Here is a 19339-nt window from a genome sequence, read left to right as displayed (position 1 = left end):
GATGGCATCTGTGAACAATTTTGCAGTTGTTTTAGTTTTATTATCTCTAAAGGTTGGAGGCTTCCATATGCCAATATGCCTGCTGTGCCAATATGTTTCTCATTTTGCTGGTGATGAAAATAAATTCTACCTTTTGTTATTGGTAATTTAACATACACTCTTATATCCTATCAATTTGAGTTCCTTTTATAAAATTTGACAGAGCTAATCAATGGAGTGATGATCAGTTGTCACAATTTTGTTATCAACTTGCCATACCTAGAAAGAGGGTACCTCACCTGAGAAATTCCCTTCATCAGATTGGCCTGTGCCTATGCCTGTGGGGTGTTTTCTTGATCACTGATTGAGGTTGTAAGATGCAGCCCACTGTGGGCATTGCTATCCCTTGGCACATGGGTCTGGTTGTATAAGAAAGGTAGATGAGCTAGATAGGGAAATTAAGGCAGTATGTAGTATTTCTCCATGGTCTGTGTTTTAGTAGCTAGCTCCATGTTCCTACCTTGGCTTCCCTCAATAATAGACATAACCTATAAACCAAATAAACTCCTTCCTTCCCAAGTTTGTTTTTGTCAATGTTTTATCATAGCAAATGAGAAGCAACCAATACACCAGTGTTGACAGATTTGTACTTAGAACATTGTGTTCTAAGGGGCTACTACCTTTAGAGATAGTTTCATGTGGATAAGGAATTAAAAACATCAAGGAACAAAGGATAAATGAACTTAGGTGAGTTTTCCTGATGGAAGAACTTTCAAGGCAAGCACAATGAAACAGCACCTGTCTCCCACTCGGGTCTTTTATGAATTGAATTATTGATTTATTAACTGCTTGCTTCTTAACTTGTAGGCAGGATTTCCTCCTGGCGTGGTGAATGTTGTGCCTGGTTATGGGCCAACTGCAGGGGCAGCCATCTCCTCACACATGGACATTGACAAAGTATCCTTCACGGGATCAACAGAGGTAATCCCATTTTCTGAAAATCTCATCTCTAACAAGCAGAAACATGCTCTGTGAAGCTGTCTTGTCAGCCAAAACTTTCTTTAAAAAAGTTGTTTTGATGGTTTGTTACTTATTTTAGACTCCAAATATGTTTATCAAGCACAAGTGGATAAATTTTGGATAGAAGAAAATATCTGTTACTAATTCAGGAAGACTATAGTAAACGAATAAGAATAAATGGGTATAAGTTAATTTTTAGCCAGAGTTTCCCTAAACATACCTACTTACTATTTATTTATTTCTATTGATGTAATTTTGGAGTTAAATTTTTTCATAAAATATTTAAAAGATTGAAAGTCTAGGCAACTTAATTTTATATTGTCTAAATGCACAATAGCAGTTCAGACTTCACATAGACCTAAACAATTACCTTATTATTCTGATGAAGTAGAAACCTTTCATTACATTCCAGCATGTGGAGTAGGAAAAGAAAGCCAGACGATAAAAGAGATAGATAGATAGATAGATAGATAGATAGATAGATAGATAGATAGATAGATAAAGAAAGAGAGAATCAATAATAATTTAAACAGGATTCAAAAGTCAAAACCAACAATGATCATAGATAATATTCTAGACAGGAAATGATCCACGGAGAAAATAAAATAATAGAAAAGCAATGTATTTTTCTTCAAAGAAGCAACTAGAATTAGAGAAGAAATGATAATGGCAGGATTCCAGCTAAGTGTGGTAGCAACAAAGAGCTCAGAGGCAGTTTCTTTTTTTTCTGTGCAAAGTGACATGTGTTTAAAAAGGGGAAGAGTGGAAGTTAGGTAGAGGGAGAGAGAGAGAAAGAAAGAAATAAAAGGAGGCAATTAAGAGTGAGACCACTGTCATAAATCAGCAGGAAAATAGGCAGTGACTGTGTAGTTAGGAGATTTACACAGACATACATGACGCCATTTGAGGCTGACTCAGGAACATCTTTATGAGATTTAAAAGATCAATGAAAAAGAATCAGACTCATGTCCATCTCATCAGAACTAGGTTCAAGGAGGATGTTTGCTAAGAATGATCTCAAATAAAGGACCAACCTGGAGGCAGTCTGGCCTGGGAATATATAGAAAGAGAGGAAGAAAGTTGAGATTTAGATGATGGAGAGAATACAAGTTTGTCTGGACAGAGCTGTCTGAATGTTACCAGAGGGTTGGAAAGTCAATACCTGAGGTGCTTGGGGTGGATTTCTGATCAAATAAAGAGAGGAAATTCTGATGAAAATGAAAAATAACTCTTATCTGTCCACATGTTAAAGTCATCTCTGATATATGCCCATGAATATTTTCTGACTTGCCTCACATTTGCAGACTGATGGTGGAGGCTTTTATACCTGAAGGTGCCAGATCTTGAACAACACCATTTCATGTTTCTTCTAAATAAAATTAAATGGTGGTACAAATGTCCTATAAATGGAAATTATTAAATGAACCTATCTACACAAGAACAAACTCATTTTCCTATGTGATGTTTGATTCCAGGTTGGTAAATTAATCAAAGAAGCTGCAGGGAAAAGCAATCTGAAGAGAGTCACCCTGGAGCTTGGGGGAAAGAGTCCTTGCATTGTGTTTGCGGATGCTGACTGTGAGTACAAGTCCCTTGTTAGCATCTCACCTTCTTCCTCCTGATGCCTGATAATGTCACAGTTACCTGAAGTCCATAGCTATACGACTTTGCTTCAAGGTGTAAGGAAGTAGAGTCAATGGTGATTCTCGAAAGCTTTTCAATTGTTTCTATAGCATACAGCCCATAAATTAAACAAAGATAAAATTTTATCCTGGGTTGGAGTAGCTTGCTACTTCCCAGTGTCAATCTGAGGTAGTACAAATGGACTGTGTCTAGGGTCTGTGATATGGTTTTGATAATTCCATACCTTCAATGGTGTTGAGGACATGTGATACTTGAGACATTTGGAACCAAAAGGAACCTGCTGCCAGCAAGTTCCTAGTTTTCTTCTGCCTTCACTCTGGACCATTCATCTGGAGAGGGCCAGAAGAAACTTGGACCTGTCAAATATCTCTCTGTCTCTGTCTGTCTCTCTGTCTCTCTCTCTCTCTGTGTCTCTCTCTGTCTCTCTCTCTTCGTTCCTTCGTTCCTTCGTTCCTTCCTTCGTTCCTTCCTTCGTTCCTTCCTTCCTTCCTTCCTTCCTTCCTTCCTTCCTTTCTCTCTGTCTCTGTCTCTGTCTCTGTCTCTGTCTCTGTCTCTGTTTCTCTCTCCATACAAAGGGTATTTAAGTTTATTGTTTTATGTGACCCTATCCATAATGATTCGGATCATTCGGATTTTATTGCTGAATGAAATCCTCAGTTACTTCCTAAACAGTAGAGATTTAGCTAAAATTTGTGATAAGAAATTCCTTTGACTCATCCTTCAGTGGTTTCATACTTACAAACAGGCTATAAGCAAAGAGTTTATGGAATTCACTGTTGCCACTATTGGGATCTTTACTAGAAATATTAGAACTGACTACTTGATTAGCAAAATTCCTAGTTTGTCACTTTGTAAACTCTCCTCACTACACTTTCAATGCCTACTCTTAGCTCATTGATTCACACCCAAGTTCTACAATCATAAACTGAGCATTTCTCATTTATAAAATTAACACACACACACACACACACACACACACACACACACACACACACACGACTTTTTGTTTAGCATCAACAATATTCTAATACAAAAAATTTAGGCACATTGGATCATCCAGCTAAGCAAAAAGTTATTTTTTACTTTGTGTGCATTGTTTTGCCAACATGCATGTCTGTGTGAGGGTTCCAGATCCCTCGGAAATGGAGTTACATAGACGATACCAACCTGCCCTGTTGTTGCTGGGAACTGAACTCAGGCCCTCTGGAAGAGCAGTGCTCTTAACCGATGAGCCCCCTGACAAGCCTTAAGCAAAGACTTTGTATGCTTGCATGACTTAGGCTTTAGTTAGAATTTGGAATGTTTTTCCTGGAGTAGGGTGGGAAGGTGAATTGCTCTGATGTAGTGATTTTTAGTTGTTTGGGTCTCATTTTCAGAAACCTAACCCATTTCTATTGACCAAAGAATTCAATAATGTTTTGAAATTATTAAAGTCAATGGGCAACTCAGATTTCTCTTGTCAGCTAGTTCAAACCTGACACCTAACAGAAATACAATTGCCTTAAGAATTATAAAATTGAAGTAGTTATAGTTATTTGCAATGATATTTGATCTTCTAATCATTTCTACATTCCTTAGAAGTCATTAGAGACACCATTTTTTCAGGGTTCTCTTGTTATGATTGTTTCCATGGTAAATAAAGGATCAAGAAATCTAATTTGTTACGTGGCTTCTAAGCAGTGGAATATATTGAGTCTGTGTCTCATCAGATTACTGATCTTTTTTCCTATCAACATATTGCATCTGAGAAATATGTGTGTGTTGGTGTATTCTGTAAAAATGTTCCTTCTCTCCTGTGAATGTTTCCTTTGCAGTGGACAGTGCTGTTGAGTTTGCACACCAAGGAGTGTTCTTCCACCAGGGTCAGATTTGTATAGCAGCATCCAGGCTTTTCGTTGAGGAGTCCATTTATGATGAGTTTGTGAAAAGGAGTGTTGAGCGGGCTCAGAAATATGTTCTTGGAAATCCTCTGAACTCAGGAATAAATCAAGGTCCTCAGGTGAGTAATCATTAAGAAGGCAAGCATTTTGGATGTAAAATTAATCTTTTTAGGCCTAATTTTGGTTAAGCAAGATTAACTTCTTATACATGCTTGTTGGTAGCTGATATTATCTTGATCAGGCAATTTAATGAATCTAACTTCAAACAACAAAGACATCATTCTGTTTTGTGTTGGCCATTTTTTTCTTTCTATATAGAAACTATATAGAGCCATGGTTGGAATGATGCATGGAAAGAAGGGCCGGGTAGATGGATTAACATATTAAACATTTGTCACACAACCCTACAAACCAGACTTCAGATAAAAGCTCCCACATAAAAGCAGATGTGTGTAGGAGCCCATCAGTAATTTCAGTGTTAAGAAGGGTGAGCTGGCCAGTTAGACTGGAGCAATGAGTTTAGTGAGAAAGCCTCCCTCAGTAGAAAAATTGAAAACCATTAAGGAAGACACACAATATCAACCTTTGGCATCCACACACATGTGCATGCATGTACAAGCAACTATACACATTTCCTCATGCAAGTGCACACATAGGTACATGCATTTGCTCTTACCTCAACCCACATGCATGCAAACGCACACACCTGCACACTACACTCACATAGACATTCCAAAAGAAAAAAGAAAAATGCTATCATTTCTTGCATTCTTTAATTGATAAAACTCTTAATTCCTGCATATATATTTTTAGTCTTGAAGTTTGTAACCTATCTGTAAATTCTCCCTCATGATCAATCTTTCATCTCAGCTGCCATTCTATAAGTGGTAAAACACTCCCCAACCCTCTGCAGGGTCCTCAGTTTCTCTAATGTAACAATACCATAAGTGTTCTTGAAGGACCTGGTTTCTGGGCTTCAGAGAAGCTTCTTGTTTCAGTTATCTAAAGCCAGGCATTCCCTTGGCGGGTCTGTGTTTCTTCTATATAGTTAGATCTACTGTAAATATGAATGCCTTTGTCTCTCTCACCTGATGGTAATCTTTTGCTCTTGCACAACTTCTGTTCATGGTCCATTGGTCAAGCTATTGGACCTTCTGCATTCAATCCTCACTCTGGATCCTTCTTTAAAACAGTGATCCTCAACCTGAGACAGTTGTGCCCAACCCCCACAATAGAGGACACTAACCTTATTCAACACAAGTGAAATTGTCACAACAAGGTGAGAAGGATCTGCTCACATCTGGTGAGCAGAGGAAGGGGCACTGCTGCACATCCAACAGAGAATAGGAAAACATCACAACAATCAGCTTCCTGTCCCCAAGAGCCAGTAGAGCTGTTCCTGAGAGCTGTGCTCTAGGGACTGGACATTGACCTTGGGGCTGTTATTCCTTCATATTAACTATGATACACTGTTTTCTTACTATTTAGTTGGAACAAAACTTCATTCTTGAATTATTTAATAAGTATAGCTTAAAATTCAATTAACAAAAACTTAGAGTACATTGCTATCAATTATACCCTGAGAGAGGAGTCTGGCAAATCACAATAATAACATAGTCACTTATTTCCCTAGATTTAATTAGCTTGCAAAGAGGTCTTGGAATTTTCTACTTATCACAAATATAAAAATAGAAAAACTTTAGGACAAAAACAACGCTGAGTAGTGAAGTACCTAAGCCATAAGGTAACTATGAAGTGAAAGAATTATAATTTTGCTTCAGTATCATTGTACTTTTTAATCATTGAGTTCAGAGATTATGTAGAAGTAGTTGATGATTTTTTTATCACATTTGGTAATTTTTCAAATTTCTATTTGTGTGTCTCATTGTCTAGAAAAAAAATGTATAATCCTGAGTGTTTTTGTTGTTACTGTTTTTCATTCTAAGTATCTCTTGGTTTGTATGCATAAGCATAAAATATGTTTATCATTAGATATATGAATGAGAACATAGATTGGGAGAGTAGATGAGTGGAAGACAGATGCTAGACTGATGACAGGTAGGTGCATACTAGGAGGACAGTAAGGAAAAAGAGAAGCTATGGGTACATATAATACATAATTCTGAACAAGGACCAATATTTTTCTTCACCAGGAGAGAAATCAATATCCTCAGAAAACTAAGTTTCAGTATTTTATAAAAAAACTAAGTTTCAATATTTTATAACTTATAAGGGGAGTACATTAAAATAGACCTAATTATTGAATCATAGAAGTTGAAATCACACAATCCTATTTTTTAGCTGATTAGCACCGGGCTTCACTCTTTCCTTAGGTGCTTGTGGCAGGTAACACTGTGTAAGTAGAACAGAGAGGCATGCTGAGAATTTGACCAATATAAGGTGCAAGTCCCAGGTGTCTTGATACTTCTCTCTCTCTCCCTTTCTCTTTGTCATTTGTCTGTGTATCTATCTATCTGTAATAAGAAAAAGCTTATGGGAAGAGGCATTTACTAAGCACTTGCTTAGTATCTCATCCACTGCTCATTGAATCACCAAATCTTTTAAACAGAGTTTGGGAATTCATTCTATATCACAACCAAATAAATATGGAGAAAATGAAGGCAATATATATTTGTATAGGAAAAATAATTTTTACAAGTTTGAGAGTTCTTTCTTTAAGATTACCAACTTAATGCATTTGAGTTTTTCAGCAGTTATAATGGGTATGTTACTTATTTTATATTTCATATTAGTGTTCACATAAGGATAGTTCATTTATAAAGTGTTTTCTGCTTGACTTCACTCATGTATACATATAAAAGGATATACATACATATGCTTAGAATGATCAGTATTTTAGTTTGAAAAGAAATTAGACCTTTCCTTTACTCAATTTTCTTGCTAATAATGAGGATATAGTAATATCAATCTCAAGGATTCACTACACACTGAAATGAGACAAACTGTATGGTACATTTCTGCTTCTCCCTTTTCTCTCCTCCATTTAGTCCCTTCTACCCCTCAAGTCAATGACATCTTCTTTAATTATTGCTGCACATATATCTATAATTATGTATAAATATAGCCTGCTGAGTGCATTTGGTGTGGCTTGTATGTTGATGGTTTACTGCTTGGGATTGGGTATCCTGTCAGGGGGTTACTCTTTGGCAATATTGATTTTCTCTGTCATCAGCTATTTATTTCCTGGTTCTTCCTCTGGTGTAGAGTCTTATGAGATTTTCCATATCCATGTTTGCTTGTTACTTGCTTTCATCATTGTATGGGTCTTGTTTAGGTGAACATATTTTTGAGATATGGGTCATATACATGGATGGCTTCCCTGTTATATATAGAAGACACTCTCTCACAGCAAACATGCTGGTTCTCTGTCTCTTATAAACTTTCTGGCCCCTATTTCACAATGTTCCCTGAGACATGGAGTAGGGGTTGTGTTGTATGTATGTTTCTACTCTTAATTGTTGTATTGTGCTTATGTAGCTATTTTAAAATTTTATGTATAATTAACAAATACAGGTTAGTAGTTAGTGATCTATAATAATTAAGCTTGTAGTCATATTAGGTATGTTTTCAAGCTTAAACAGATATATTTAAGGTAGATGGATATATTTAAAATGCTTCAGAGACCTATAGAATATGGCATTTAAGATGTTTAATAGTCTAAGACTTTCATGACAGTGAGACATGTCTGCTCCTGGCAGCATCAATCTACTTCGTAAAAGGAAGATGGGTATCAAAGAACCTCCATATAAAATTTGCTTTAATTGTAGCAAAGCTAGCCATTTAGGCAAGAAACTACTCTTGCCTTGACTGCTGATAGTATGCAGTACAAACTGGACAAACAGGTCACAAGAGGAAAAGACTGCCAAACTTTGCCAAAACAAGGTGGGAGAGTCCCTCAACATTCCTGCTTCTTAGAAAAGCCTGCCAGATATTCTAGGCCTGTAGGCCAAAGATGGATGCCCCAATATTGCAAAGGAATTTTGGGTGACTGTCCAGGAAACCAGATGTCTCTGTTGTTGCTATAGTTTTAGAAGTTGCTTGTTATGCACTTTCTGTTTACTAGGGCAATACTATTTCCTTCTGGGGTCTTTGATGGAGTTGAAGAGTAGATAGCTATAGTTACAGTTTTCCTTAGTTATGATTGTTGTGCCCAGATTGTAACCCCCAGAGAGACCACCAAGGGCGAGCATACCAGAATGCAAAAGCAAGGTTTATCTGTTACAAGTCATGACAGGGAACTCATCTCAAGCCATCTCAAGTGAGGCAGGGAAGAGTTACTCTTTCTTGAGGAAGTTAGTTTTTATAGGCAAAACCCATAAAATTTCTTAGAGGGGAGGAGGTTAGTACGGGTCCATCCTTGATTGGTCCAGTTTTTCCCGGGCCTGGACTTTATCTTATTCTAGCTTATCTGTTTGCCCTGTCAGGAGTTTTACAACTCCTCTCCAGGGTCTGGTCATGTTGTGTCCAGAGAGGGGCATCTCGTGGTCAGTTGGTTACCATCAGACAGCCTGACTCTGTTCTTTTGAGTTCCTGGGGCTGGCACCATCATTTCTGGGGACTTGAAACTGGCCTGGGTCTCTCTATATTGAGATATCTTTGTCTAAGGCCCCCTTTTTGAGACAATAGAGTGTGGGTCTTGTGCCTAGATCTAGTCCCCAAAGCTGCCACTGGAGACTTTAGGTACAGAATGCAAAAGTAAGGTGTTTTCTAAGTTTACAAGCCTCCAGGGAAGCTCTTCCAAATCTCTAACTCACAGCAGGGAGATTGGAAGGAATGCTCCCCTTTCTTTGTGAGGCTAGTTCTTAAAGGCACAGACCATATAATTTATTTTAACCCGCCTCCCTTTTTAGTCTTTTGGTCGAATATCCTGGCTGTGTTTTCCAAAGTCCCTGTAGCAGATACAGCCACCTGAAGAAAAGGGGTCTAAGTTCTTACCTACACTTAGGAATCCTAGTTTAAGCTTCTCTTTGTCTGTAGGGGATAGAGTGGGGGGTTTCACTGAGGTATCACAATGATAAAAGGTAAATTTGTTACAAAGCTTTGGATTGATCAAGATACGATAGATAATAGAGTGATTTCTCTGAATTTACAAAATGCAAAGGGTCCGAATATTGTAAATGTAATTCTTACTTGATAACTGTTTTTATCGTATATAGTCTTACTATGTTAATGTTAGAACACTTCCTTTTTATTTAGACAAAAAGGGGGAAATGTTGGGGAATATTGCATTAACTAGGTAAAGTTGTGTTACATTTGTTTATGCAGTGTTTATTTAATGGTGTAAAGTTGTGTTGCTCTTTTACCTTGCCTGCCTAAGGCACCTGATTAGTCTAATAAAAAGCTGAATGGTTAATAGTTAGGCAATAAAGTAACATACCCACTGGAATTGAGTCAGTCATGTTTCCCATTTCACTCCTTTTATTTCACTCAAGACTACAACTCCAGAAATATGTGTTTAATCATTAACATTTTTTCTTCCAAAATGAATAAACAGCAGTTGTATGAAAACTTCATATATTCCCATGTCACCAATTTCTGTGCTTACCTAACCACACTAAATTTAAATAATTTTAAGATTTCTTGCCTCAAAATTCATGAGGAAGAAATCATACTGAAGAATAAGATAAGTATCTGTCACCTATTTTGAAACATCAGATTTAACATGAATATCCTGGCATTTTGAAGCCCTCATTTACAATATGTTATTTTTATTGTCACCCTTTTTCTTGTGATTTCTTTTGCTTAGATTGACAAGGAGCAACATGATAAAATACTTGGTCTCATTGAGAGTGGGAAGAAAGAAGGAGCCAAGCTGGAGTGTGGTGGTGGACGCTGGGGGAACAAAGGCTTCTTCATTCAGCCCACAGTCTTCTCCAATGTTACTGATGAGATGCGCATTGCCAAAGAGGAGGTAATGCTTCCATGTGGTTCTGTTTCTAGGCTTGCCATCTTCTTCTGTGTTTAACTTTTGTATCCTCCAGCTCCTTGAACAGTATTCCGCTGAAATGGTTGATGATAAAATCTTAAGTAATTTGTGATCAAGACTAATTAATCAGTGAGGAATCCAATGGGCCTACAAATAGTTTGTATCAAACACGGAACAAAGTCCACAGTGGCTCTAATAGGTGCTTCATTCACAGCCTCAAAAGAATGGGAAAGAACCCTGTCATTTGTAGATTAGGAATAAATGTGCACATATTGTGTTACATATGCCAGGCACTGAACAACATGCATTGAATGATCTCAGTTATGAAAAGAACATAAAAAAGTCAGCCTCACAGAGACAGAGTGGACTGTCTGTAAGGGAAGTGAGAATGAGTTCTGGGGAGTGCAATCTAAGTAGCATCAATTGGTACCCAGATATTCAATGTATAATTAAGAGGAATAAGTTTGTGATGAAAGTGGTAGCTAATATACTTTCCCAGTCAGAGGACTTTTAATATGCAGAGATATGAGCACTTGCTTGGACAGTGAAAGTGTCATGCGCTATACTACAATAAGAAGATATAATGACTCAAAGGCACTGGGTCATAATTTAAACATTCAATATATCTATACTCATAACCCTGACAAAGGATCTGAGAGGTTGTTTTCTTTACCTCCATAATATAATCAAATAAAGAGAAAAAGGTAATATTCAGCTTCATGAGGAGAGGAAATGAATATAAGGAACAGAAATAAAAATCAAATGTATGTGGATCATCCAACATAGGTAGGAGGTCTGTATTCACTCCTCAACTGCATTTGAATTTCTATGCTTATTGGTCAGTTCTTCGACCAAAGCTATTGTTCTTGTAGATTTTGATTAACATGTACACAATGACAATAAAGCAGAAAGTAATCTCCATTCAAGGAAGCATTTATTGTGTCCTATAATGCCCTCAGTGGGATTTTTTATCTGCTACTTCAGAACTGGAACCTGGGAGCCCATTTTGTGTCAGATAAATTGCTGCAACTCTGAACGAACCCCCTGCCTTCCCCTGCTACCTGCTTCTGCTTGCACTGCTCACACGATTATGCTTCCCAATTACAGGGTCATGACAGAATTTAGAACCCCAGGGTCTGCCCCCAGACTTCAGCAAGTGGACACTAACTGCCCCATGACACTCAAATTGACTTGGAACCAGAAAACCATTTGAAGCTTGAGGGTTTTTGTCAACCCATGTTCACATTTCCCAGGAAATTGTCCTAGCATTCAGAAAATCCTTTTATTTAATTTTGATGAACACCTTACCAAAATGTAGTTGTTTAGTATCTATGAGAATATCCAGGTGTTTCCTATTACCCAGGGAGCATGTGAGATACAAACTGGGTTCTGTGTGGGTTTTACTGACTAGATTCCAGTAGAAATGAAGGGCTGACTCACTAAATTAGACATGTTCTGACTCTTGTTCCCTGTCCTGTGACTCTAGCCACTGCCAGAGGCCTCAGATTTTGGTTAGTATAGGATGGTTCTGGAGTTAGGCTTGCAGTAGTAAGTATTTCTTCTTCTTCTTTCTTTTTTTTTTGGTAATCCTGTATATGATTGGGTGACTAGTAGAATCTGGATAAAAAAAATGTGCTATTTTAGCTAATTTTTATAATTATAAAAGTATCCAAATATAACCAAATACATGATATTTAAATCAATGATACACTGATGTTTAAAGCATAAACACTGTTCTCAATCATTGTTCATTTGTTACTCTTAGAGCAAAGGACTGCTTTCTTGGTCTTTCTGTCTTGTGCAGTAACTTGAACAATGAAGAAAGCTAGGATTGGGGTATAAGATGTTTGCATGGAAATCATGGACTTAATGATTTGACGTTTGGTTCTTACATTTCGGGTTGTTCTGTTTCAACAAGTAAGAATAAATGCTGCCACAATGATTGGTGTCTGTGTCACAGAGAATGTCACACGTGATCACAACGTTTCCATGTTCATTGGCCATGGCCACCTGTTTCGATTCTTACACGTAGGTCTGAAGCGAGAGATAAGACCTTAGTTCATATAGAGAGGCTTCTATGGAAGCATATGTAGTGTATTTAAAGCATATGAAGTTTATGTACTGTTAACCTATTTTTGTGTCATTCTTGTGTAGATATTTGGACCAGTGCAACAAATCATGAAGTTTAAATCTATAGATGATGTGATCAAGAGAGCAAACAATACTACCTATGGCCTAGCAGCAGGAGTCTTCACGAAAGACCTGGATAAGGCCATAACTATGTCTTCTGCTCTGCAGGCTGGGATAGTATGGTAAGTGCATCTGAAGTAAAGGTTGCTTTTCCTGTATCAGCCACAATGGCAGACTGAGTTGACTTCCTCCAGACTAGAATTATCTGACCTGTTAGCAAAATAGTTTCTGTAAATAAAAAAATAAAAAAATATCCTCTTCCACCTTTTCAAGTTACTTGTGTAGTAACTTGACTATTTTATGGCTGTTTGATTTATACAATATACGTGTTGTTAGATGATTTCAGGGCACTCAGTGAAATGAAAGAAAAATTCTTTTATAATCAACCATAAATTAGAAAATGTGTATTGGTATCTTATATCCACTAGACACTATTGCTGTTATTATCATTTGACATATTTGAAATCAAACCTAAGGTGTTACATTAGCTGAGCACATGGCCTAGTCATGAGCTCTATCCTAGTCTGCTTTAAACTTTTTAATATGAGACAGGAACTCGGTTTCTGAATTTGGCCATGAACTCACTCTGTGGCCCACATTAACGTTGGATTTCCCATCCTCCTGCAACATGTTCCTGAGTGGCTGGGATCACAGGTCTACATCCTAAACATGGTGATAATTATTTATTTTTTAAAATTTAATTTATGCATATGGGTTTGCATGTATGTCAGTCCACCATGTGAGTGCCTGATGCACAAAGAAACCAGAAGAAGGTATCAGCTCTACTGAAATTAGATTCTAGGCAGTTATAAGCCACAGGATGTGGGTGCTGGGAAGCAACTCAAGTTCTCTGTAAAACCAACAAAGACTGAACTCTGAGGCACCTCTCCAGCACTTTCTCTAGCTTTTCACTTAGTCTGTTCTTTGATTTTTGTAATTTAGCTTTAATACAAATTCTCAGGCTGTTCCTCTCTAACTGAGGCTCTGCCCAGCCAGCTCCATTCCCCAGACTGTTTCCTCAGCAGCATTTTTCTCATCAATCCTCCCTCCCCTCAATCCTGGCAATGGCACAAGCTATTTTCATTCTCTCACCTAGTCCAGCTAAAAAAAAATTAGGCACTGAAAAGCATCCTAAGGGACACAACCAGGCAGTTCGTGACCCTCTGGATCATTTGATATACCATTTCCTCCCATGAAAGTGAGAGTCATCTCATCAGCTAGTTACCATTGGTTTGAAGTTGCAATGTATTTATTGCACTCATCATTTTATTTACCCAACACCTACTACTTGATATCCCAAACCTTGTCTTGTATAAAAACTAGGAGCTTGCTGAGATTTAGAAGCTTATTGAGAGCTTACAATGTATGCGTTTAGCAGCTTGACACTAAAATGACAAGTCCAAAACGCTTTGAAATATGGCAATGTAATGTTAAAATTGTTTGTGTTTTGGAGCATTTCCAATTTTGTATTTTCAAATATGGATTTTCTACCAGTAAAACCTATGTGAATAGTCCATAGACTGAAAACCCCCAAACTGAAAGACTACTAGTCCCCTGCATTTCACATAAGGACCACATAGACTGTATTATTGAGAACTTAAATAAATATAAGATGGGGCTGCAGAAATGGCTCAGCAAGGAAAGTGATTGGTGTGCAAACATAAGAGACTGAATATCTTTCTAGCTTCTGTGTGAAAGCCAGATACGCTGGCCTGTGCTTTGAGTTACCTCTGTGGCCAGAGGCAGAAGCATCCCTAGATTTTACTGGCTAGGAAATATAGCTAAATTGGTGAGCCTTAGGCTCTGTGGGAGATGTAGTCCCAAAGAGTAAGATGGAGAGCAATTGAAAAAAAGATAAAAAGAAAATGACGTTTATCTCGTCTCTGGCTTCCATCTATCTTCCCTGTGCATGCACACACACGTGTGCGCGCACACACACACACACACACACACACACACACACACACACACATTAGATGAATGAAAAAATTATATAAGCAACCAAATGAGGGATGAGATTGAGAATCAAAAATCTCAATCATAATATGTCTCTGTGATTTACTCTGGGCATAGGTCTGTTATTCAATGAAACTTTTTAAAACTGCTATAAAATCTTAATAGCATTAAACACAAGAACTCAAAGGCCTGATGTTAGGTTTTTATAGTGGCATTTTCCCTCAAGTCTCTTAAAAGTAATCAAAGTCTCATCTAATTAGTATAACTAATGATCAACACAGATTTTTTTCTATGATAAAAGTATTAGTAAATTCAATTTTTCTAACTCATACATGTTCATATTCTACATTTACTAAAGACTTACTGTGTCCATGTATTTTTATAAATCATCTGTCAGAGGTCAACAGCTGCTCTATAAAATACAGAACATCATTCTCTCTGCATGAGCATTACAATAATTGCACATGCCCTGCAGAACTGCACTCCAGTCAGCACTCTCCCATTGCCTTCATCTACTACTGAGTTTCTCTTTAGTTCTGGTCACATTTTTTTTAACTGTATTTTTCTGTAGAAACATCTTCGAAATATTTCTGAAAGCTGATTACCAGATTGATAATTGGGCCCAATTCCTGCTACCACTATTGACCAAGAAGTGAAACAAGTACTGACACATACAATAATTGCTAAAGAGAGTTGGTTTTAGACTGCTAAGTGTGCGAACTTCAAGACCACCAAAAGCTTCATGCATATAAGGCATTAAAGAACGCCATTCCAACCCAGCCTCAGCTGCTTCTTTTGATGGCACCTTTATGGCACATTGGTTTTTCCCTCTGTTATGATTCAAGCTAACCATACATATATATAATATATATATTCATATTCATAGTTGTATAATTTATTTCTAGGTAATACATGAATGCTTTGTGTATTCTAAATTACAGTGCTGCTTTTTATCTCAGTGATCACATTAGATTGAAACAAAGTAGTTCTTAAAAAGATTTCTGAGTTTTTTAAATTTCCTGCTTAGAAATTATGGGATGAGTTAAATATGATATATAGTAGCCACCTCTTCTTTGTTTTAGGGTGAACTGCTATTTGGCTATGGCCATCCAGTGCCCCTTTGGTGGATTCAAGATGTCTGGAAATGGGCGAGAGCTGTAAGTTAAGCTTTATATTACAATAAATACATGTTTTGTGATAAGGATTGCCACTCCTAGGAAACTGTTCTGTTTTCACTACTTTGGGGGTAAACTCCACCTACTTTTAGTACCAAATAGTTTTTAAATGTTGGAAGTACTTCCTTAGTGCAGAGATGCAATTGTAGATTGGATGTACTTTATTAAGCTCCTACTACCCAAACAGGGCCATGCTAAGTACTCCACTCTGGTAAATAAATTGTTGCCTATGTATAGGATTGCCTATGGTACATGTGAATAGAAGCTATTTGGGCAACATTTTCAGAAAGCAGGTGAAAGGGTAAACTGGTGACATTGTTGCATGTAAATAAATATCGAAACATTCTAGATATTTGATATACCTTTTAAATTATAGTTGCCTTATCTCACTCAAACTGATATGCTTCTGGTTAAGTATACCTAATAACTATGATGCATCTGTAAAGTAAGGCATTTGCTGGAAAACATCCACACAGAATTACTGAGATGATTACCTCTAATGACACTTTCCAAGAGTTATGAGTTATTTTTAAAGACAGAAAAGCAGAATTAACAAATTTGGAATCAGGGTTCCCAAAGAGCCCCAAATAGTGAACTCAGGTGAATTTTTATTTTCTTGGCTGTGTTTGTCAAGTCAGTTTAGCAAACTTTTCCCTGAACCTTCATTAAGGCTCATTTTTTGGCACTAAGCAGACATAGCTTAGTTTCATACTGCTTTATACATTGAGTAGAATGTCATGGGAAGCAAGAGTGCTATGTGCAGGTTTACTAGAGCTCATCAAGATCCACTGAATCAGAATCAACATTTGATGAAGGGCCCAGGGGATTTGTATACAGAATATTTAGAAATGAGAGACAATAATATATAGATTTTTCTTAGCTAAGGAGAAATGTAAGGGGATAGATGCTCTTGTGGTCTTTGTTAAAATAATATATGTTCAGTTTTCTCAGGAAAATGATTTAGGTCAGCCTTGATGTCACAATACACACCGAGCTCTCCAGAGAGTGTCCAGTTCCATAGCAACCCTAAATACAAAGGGGAAGCAACTTGGTCAATATTCTGGGCTAATTTGTCTGCCTCCTTGATAGGAACTACTTATTTAAACAGTACATTAATGGACTTTAGAGAGCTGGGTCAAGCACTTTATATATTTGAAAAACATGCTTTTGAGGTTTTCAAGAACTAGTTTCAGAAGTTTAAATTATTCACAAAACAATCAATACTATGGGATTATTGATTGCTCAGGAGAAGAAGACATTGTCTACATTTATAACTGAATCAGGAGCAGTGCTGGTAGAGAAGTACCAAAATCCAGCTCCTTTGCAAACCTGTTTGTTATAGGTTTTATGATCCTAGGAATAGTCCTGTAATGTAATCTTCTTATGCAAACAATGCAGAACAGAACTGACGGCAGTCCTTCTAAATTAAATCATCCACCAGGTTGAAGGAATTCATGGTTTCCAAAATTGGCCTCAGGTAGAACCCTAATAAGTCACCATGGTATCTACAGATGGGCTCAATTCAGCTTCTAGTTACTTGGAGTTGACTTGATAATTTTTATTGTATTGTAAAATGTTGAATATTAGAGAATACCAACATCTACTAAAATCTGAAAAGCCTGAATCAGGCCAATCTTTAGTTTCTTTCCTTCTTAAAATGAATACAAGCAATCCAAAAATAAAATAAAACAAAGCCAAAATAAACAAACAAAGGAACAAAAATCCCACCTAAAAAGATTAGGTGTTTGTTTTGCCCAGAGTCAAAAGATCCTGTTAAAACTCCAGCTTCAGAAGAACAGAGCTCCCAGAATTAAAGTGGATCTTGGTCATTCTCTAGTTGCTCACCTTTTCTGCGACAATGCAGATGATGAATTCAGGCTCTAGTGCAGATGGTGGATGATCTGCTGATCTTCAGTGACCATAGAGTACAACGTAAACTAACACCTCTCTTACTTATTGATCTGATAAAAATCTGACCAGGTTGAATTATGATTCTGGTAACGAGTCATATGGTCAAGTAGAGTAATGTAAACAAAAAATAATGTCTGTGAAAATAAACAGTGCCGAATTATTTAAAATAAAAGACATTTTAGAATAATGCTCTCCATTGGTGAGTTTATATTTGGTCATGAAGCTTATGGTTAGCTAGCAACTCTATGAACTACTATTTATTCAGTAAATATTTTACATTGTCACTACTCAAATAAGCAAGAAAAACTTTCACCAAATTACCAGGGATTATATTTGACTTACATTGCGGTATGCAATCATGTTTATATGCAATTTTTCTTCCTTCTCTAGGGGTGAGCATGGTATTTATGAATACACTGAGCTCAAGACAGTCGCAATAAAAATATCTCAGAAGAACTCATAAAGAAAACAGCAGAGTGAAGAGAACCCCTTCAGTAATGGCTATACATCGCCTGTAGTCACCAGTATAGGGGTGTTTTCCTGTAACTCTTTCTTCTATTGTTTTCTTTCTTTTTTTTCCTTTCCTTTTTTTTTTTTTAAGACAGAGTTTCTCTGTGTAGTTTTGGTTCCTGTCCTTCATCTCGCTCTGTAGACCAGGCTGGCCTCAAACTTACAGAGATCTGCATGGCTCTGCTTCCTGAGTGCTGGGATTAAAGGCGTGCACCACCACCATCACCAGGCCTTCTATTGATGTCTTAAACATAAGTGATTCATCAGTATCAATGTTATACATAGAAAACCTATAGCTTAATCTGAAAGAAACATTAGCCTTGTAATATGTGATCCCAATTCATATCCTAGGTTGAAAGGGTAGATTTAGGTGCAAGCTCTCCATGACTGTCAAGTTTACGTGCTTTTCACTGTGGCTACTTGCTTAGAATATTTACTTGGTAAAGAGGACCAGTCATGATTTAGTCTCTGTCCCTCAGTGACTCCTTGAATTACTCAGTGTGCATAATGACTGCAGAGTAAGTTGCTCTGTTCCTTGTGGTTATCCCCTCTGAGTGTTTTGAAATGTTTTCTAGAATGCCATGCCTACTTGTCAATGAAATGTCTAATGGAAATTCAAATGTAACGCTTAATAAAGCACTCTCACATGATTTTTTTTCAACTTGAATTTTTAAAATATATATTTATTCTTTGAAAATTTCACACACAGATACACACATATATGCATACATATAAATGTATATATACAGGCTATTATGATCATATTTAAACTGTTCTCCCCTATGACTCCTCCCAGATCTGCATCCATGTACATCTCCCTCCTAATTTCAGGTACTTTTAAATTTATTGTTACCCATTGAATCCAGTTAATGTTGCCCACATACACATGAGTGCAGAGCCATTGGTGGGACATGGTCAGTCTTCGAGGAGCCATACTTCTGGGGAACACTGACTTTCCTTCCACCAGTGCCGTCAACTGTTAACCCCTCCTCTTAGGAGGGTGATTTCTGTGCTCCTGCATCATACTGTAATGTTAGCTGGCTTTTACTTGTCTAGGTCTTGTGTAGTTAACCACAACCACCATATGAGTTCATGAGTACAATAAACCTGTCATGTCCAGAAGGCGC

General features: G+C 37.2%; 1 protein-coding gene across 1 annotated transcript in view; it reads left to right on the top strand.

The window, feature by feature from the left end:
* Positions 1 to 18862, top strand: part of LOC102922596 (aldehyde dehydrogenase, cytosolic 1-like) — a 35657-nt gene extending 16795 nt beyond the window's left edge. The window contains exons 7-13 of the mRNA XM_006985411.4: positions 847 to 960; positions 2475 to 2577; positions 4458 to 4642; positions 10291 to 10455; positions 12625 to 12782; positions 15699 to 15773; positions 18093 to 18862. Of these exons, the coding sequence (XP_006985473.1) occupies positions 847 to 960; positions 2475 to 2577; positions 4458 to 4642; positions 10291 to 10455; positions 12625 to 12782; positions 15699 to 15773; positions 18093 to 18165 (873 nt within the window). The 3' untranslated portion in view covers positions 18166 to 18862. The remainder of the gene's footprint in view (positions 1 to 846; positions 961 to 2474; positions 2578 to 4457; positions 4643 to 10290; positions 10456 to 12624; positions 12783 to 15698; positions 15774 to 18092) is intronic.
* Positions 18863 to 19339: the final 477 nt, after the last annotated feature.

Source organism: Peromyscus maniculatus, chromosome 1 (genome assembly GCF_049852395.1).
Source record: "Peromyscus maniculatus bairdii isolate BWxNUB_F1_BW_parent chromosome 1, HU_Pman_BW_mat_3.1, whole genome shotgun sequence".
In the NCBI taxonomy this organism is placed as follows: domain Eukaryota; kingdom Metazoa; phylum Chordata; class Mammalia; order Rodentia; family Cricetidae; genus Peromyscus; species Peromyscus maniculatus.
Note: the sequence above shows the minus strand (reverse complement) of the source record. Positions and strands in the feature narration are given on the sequence as shown.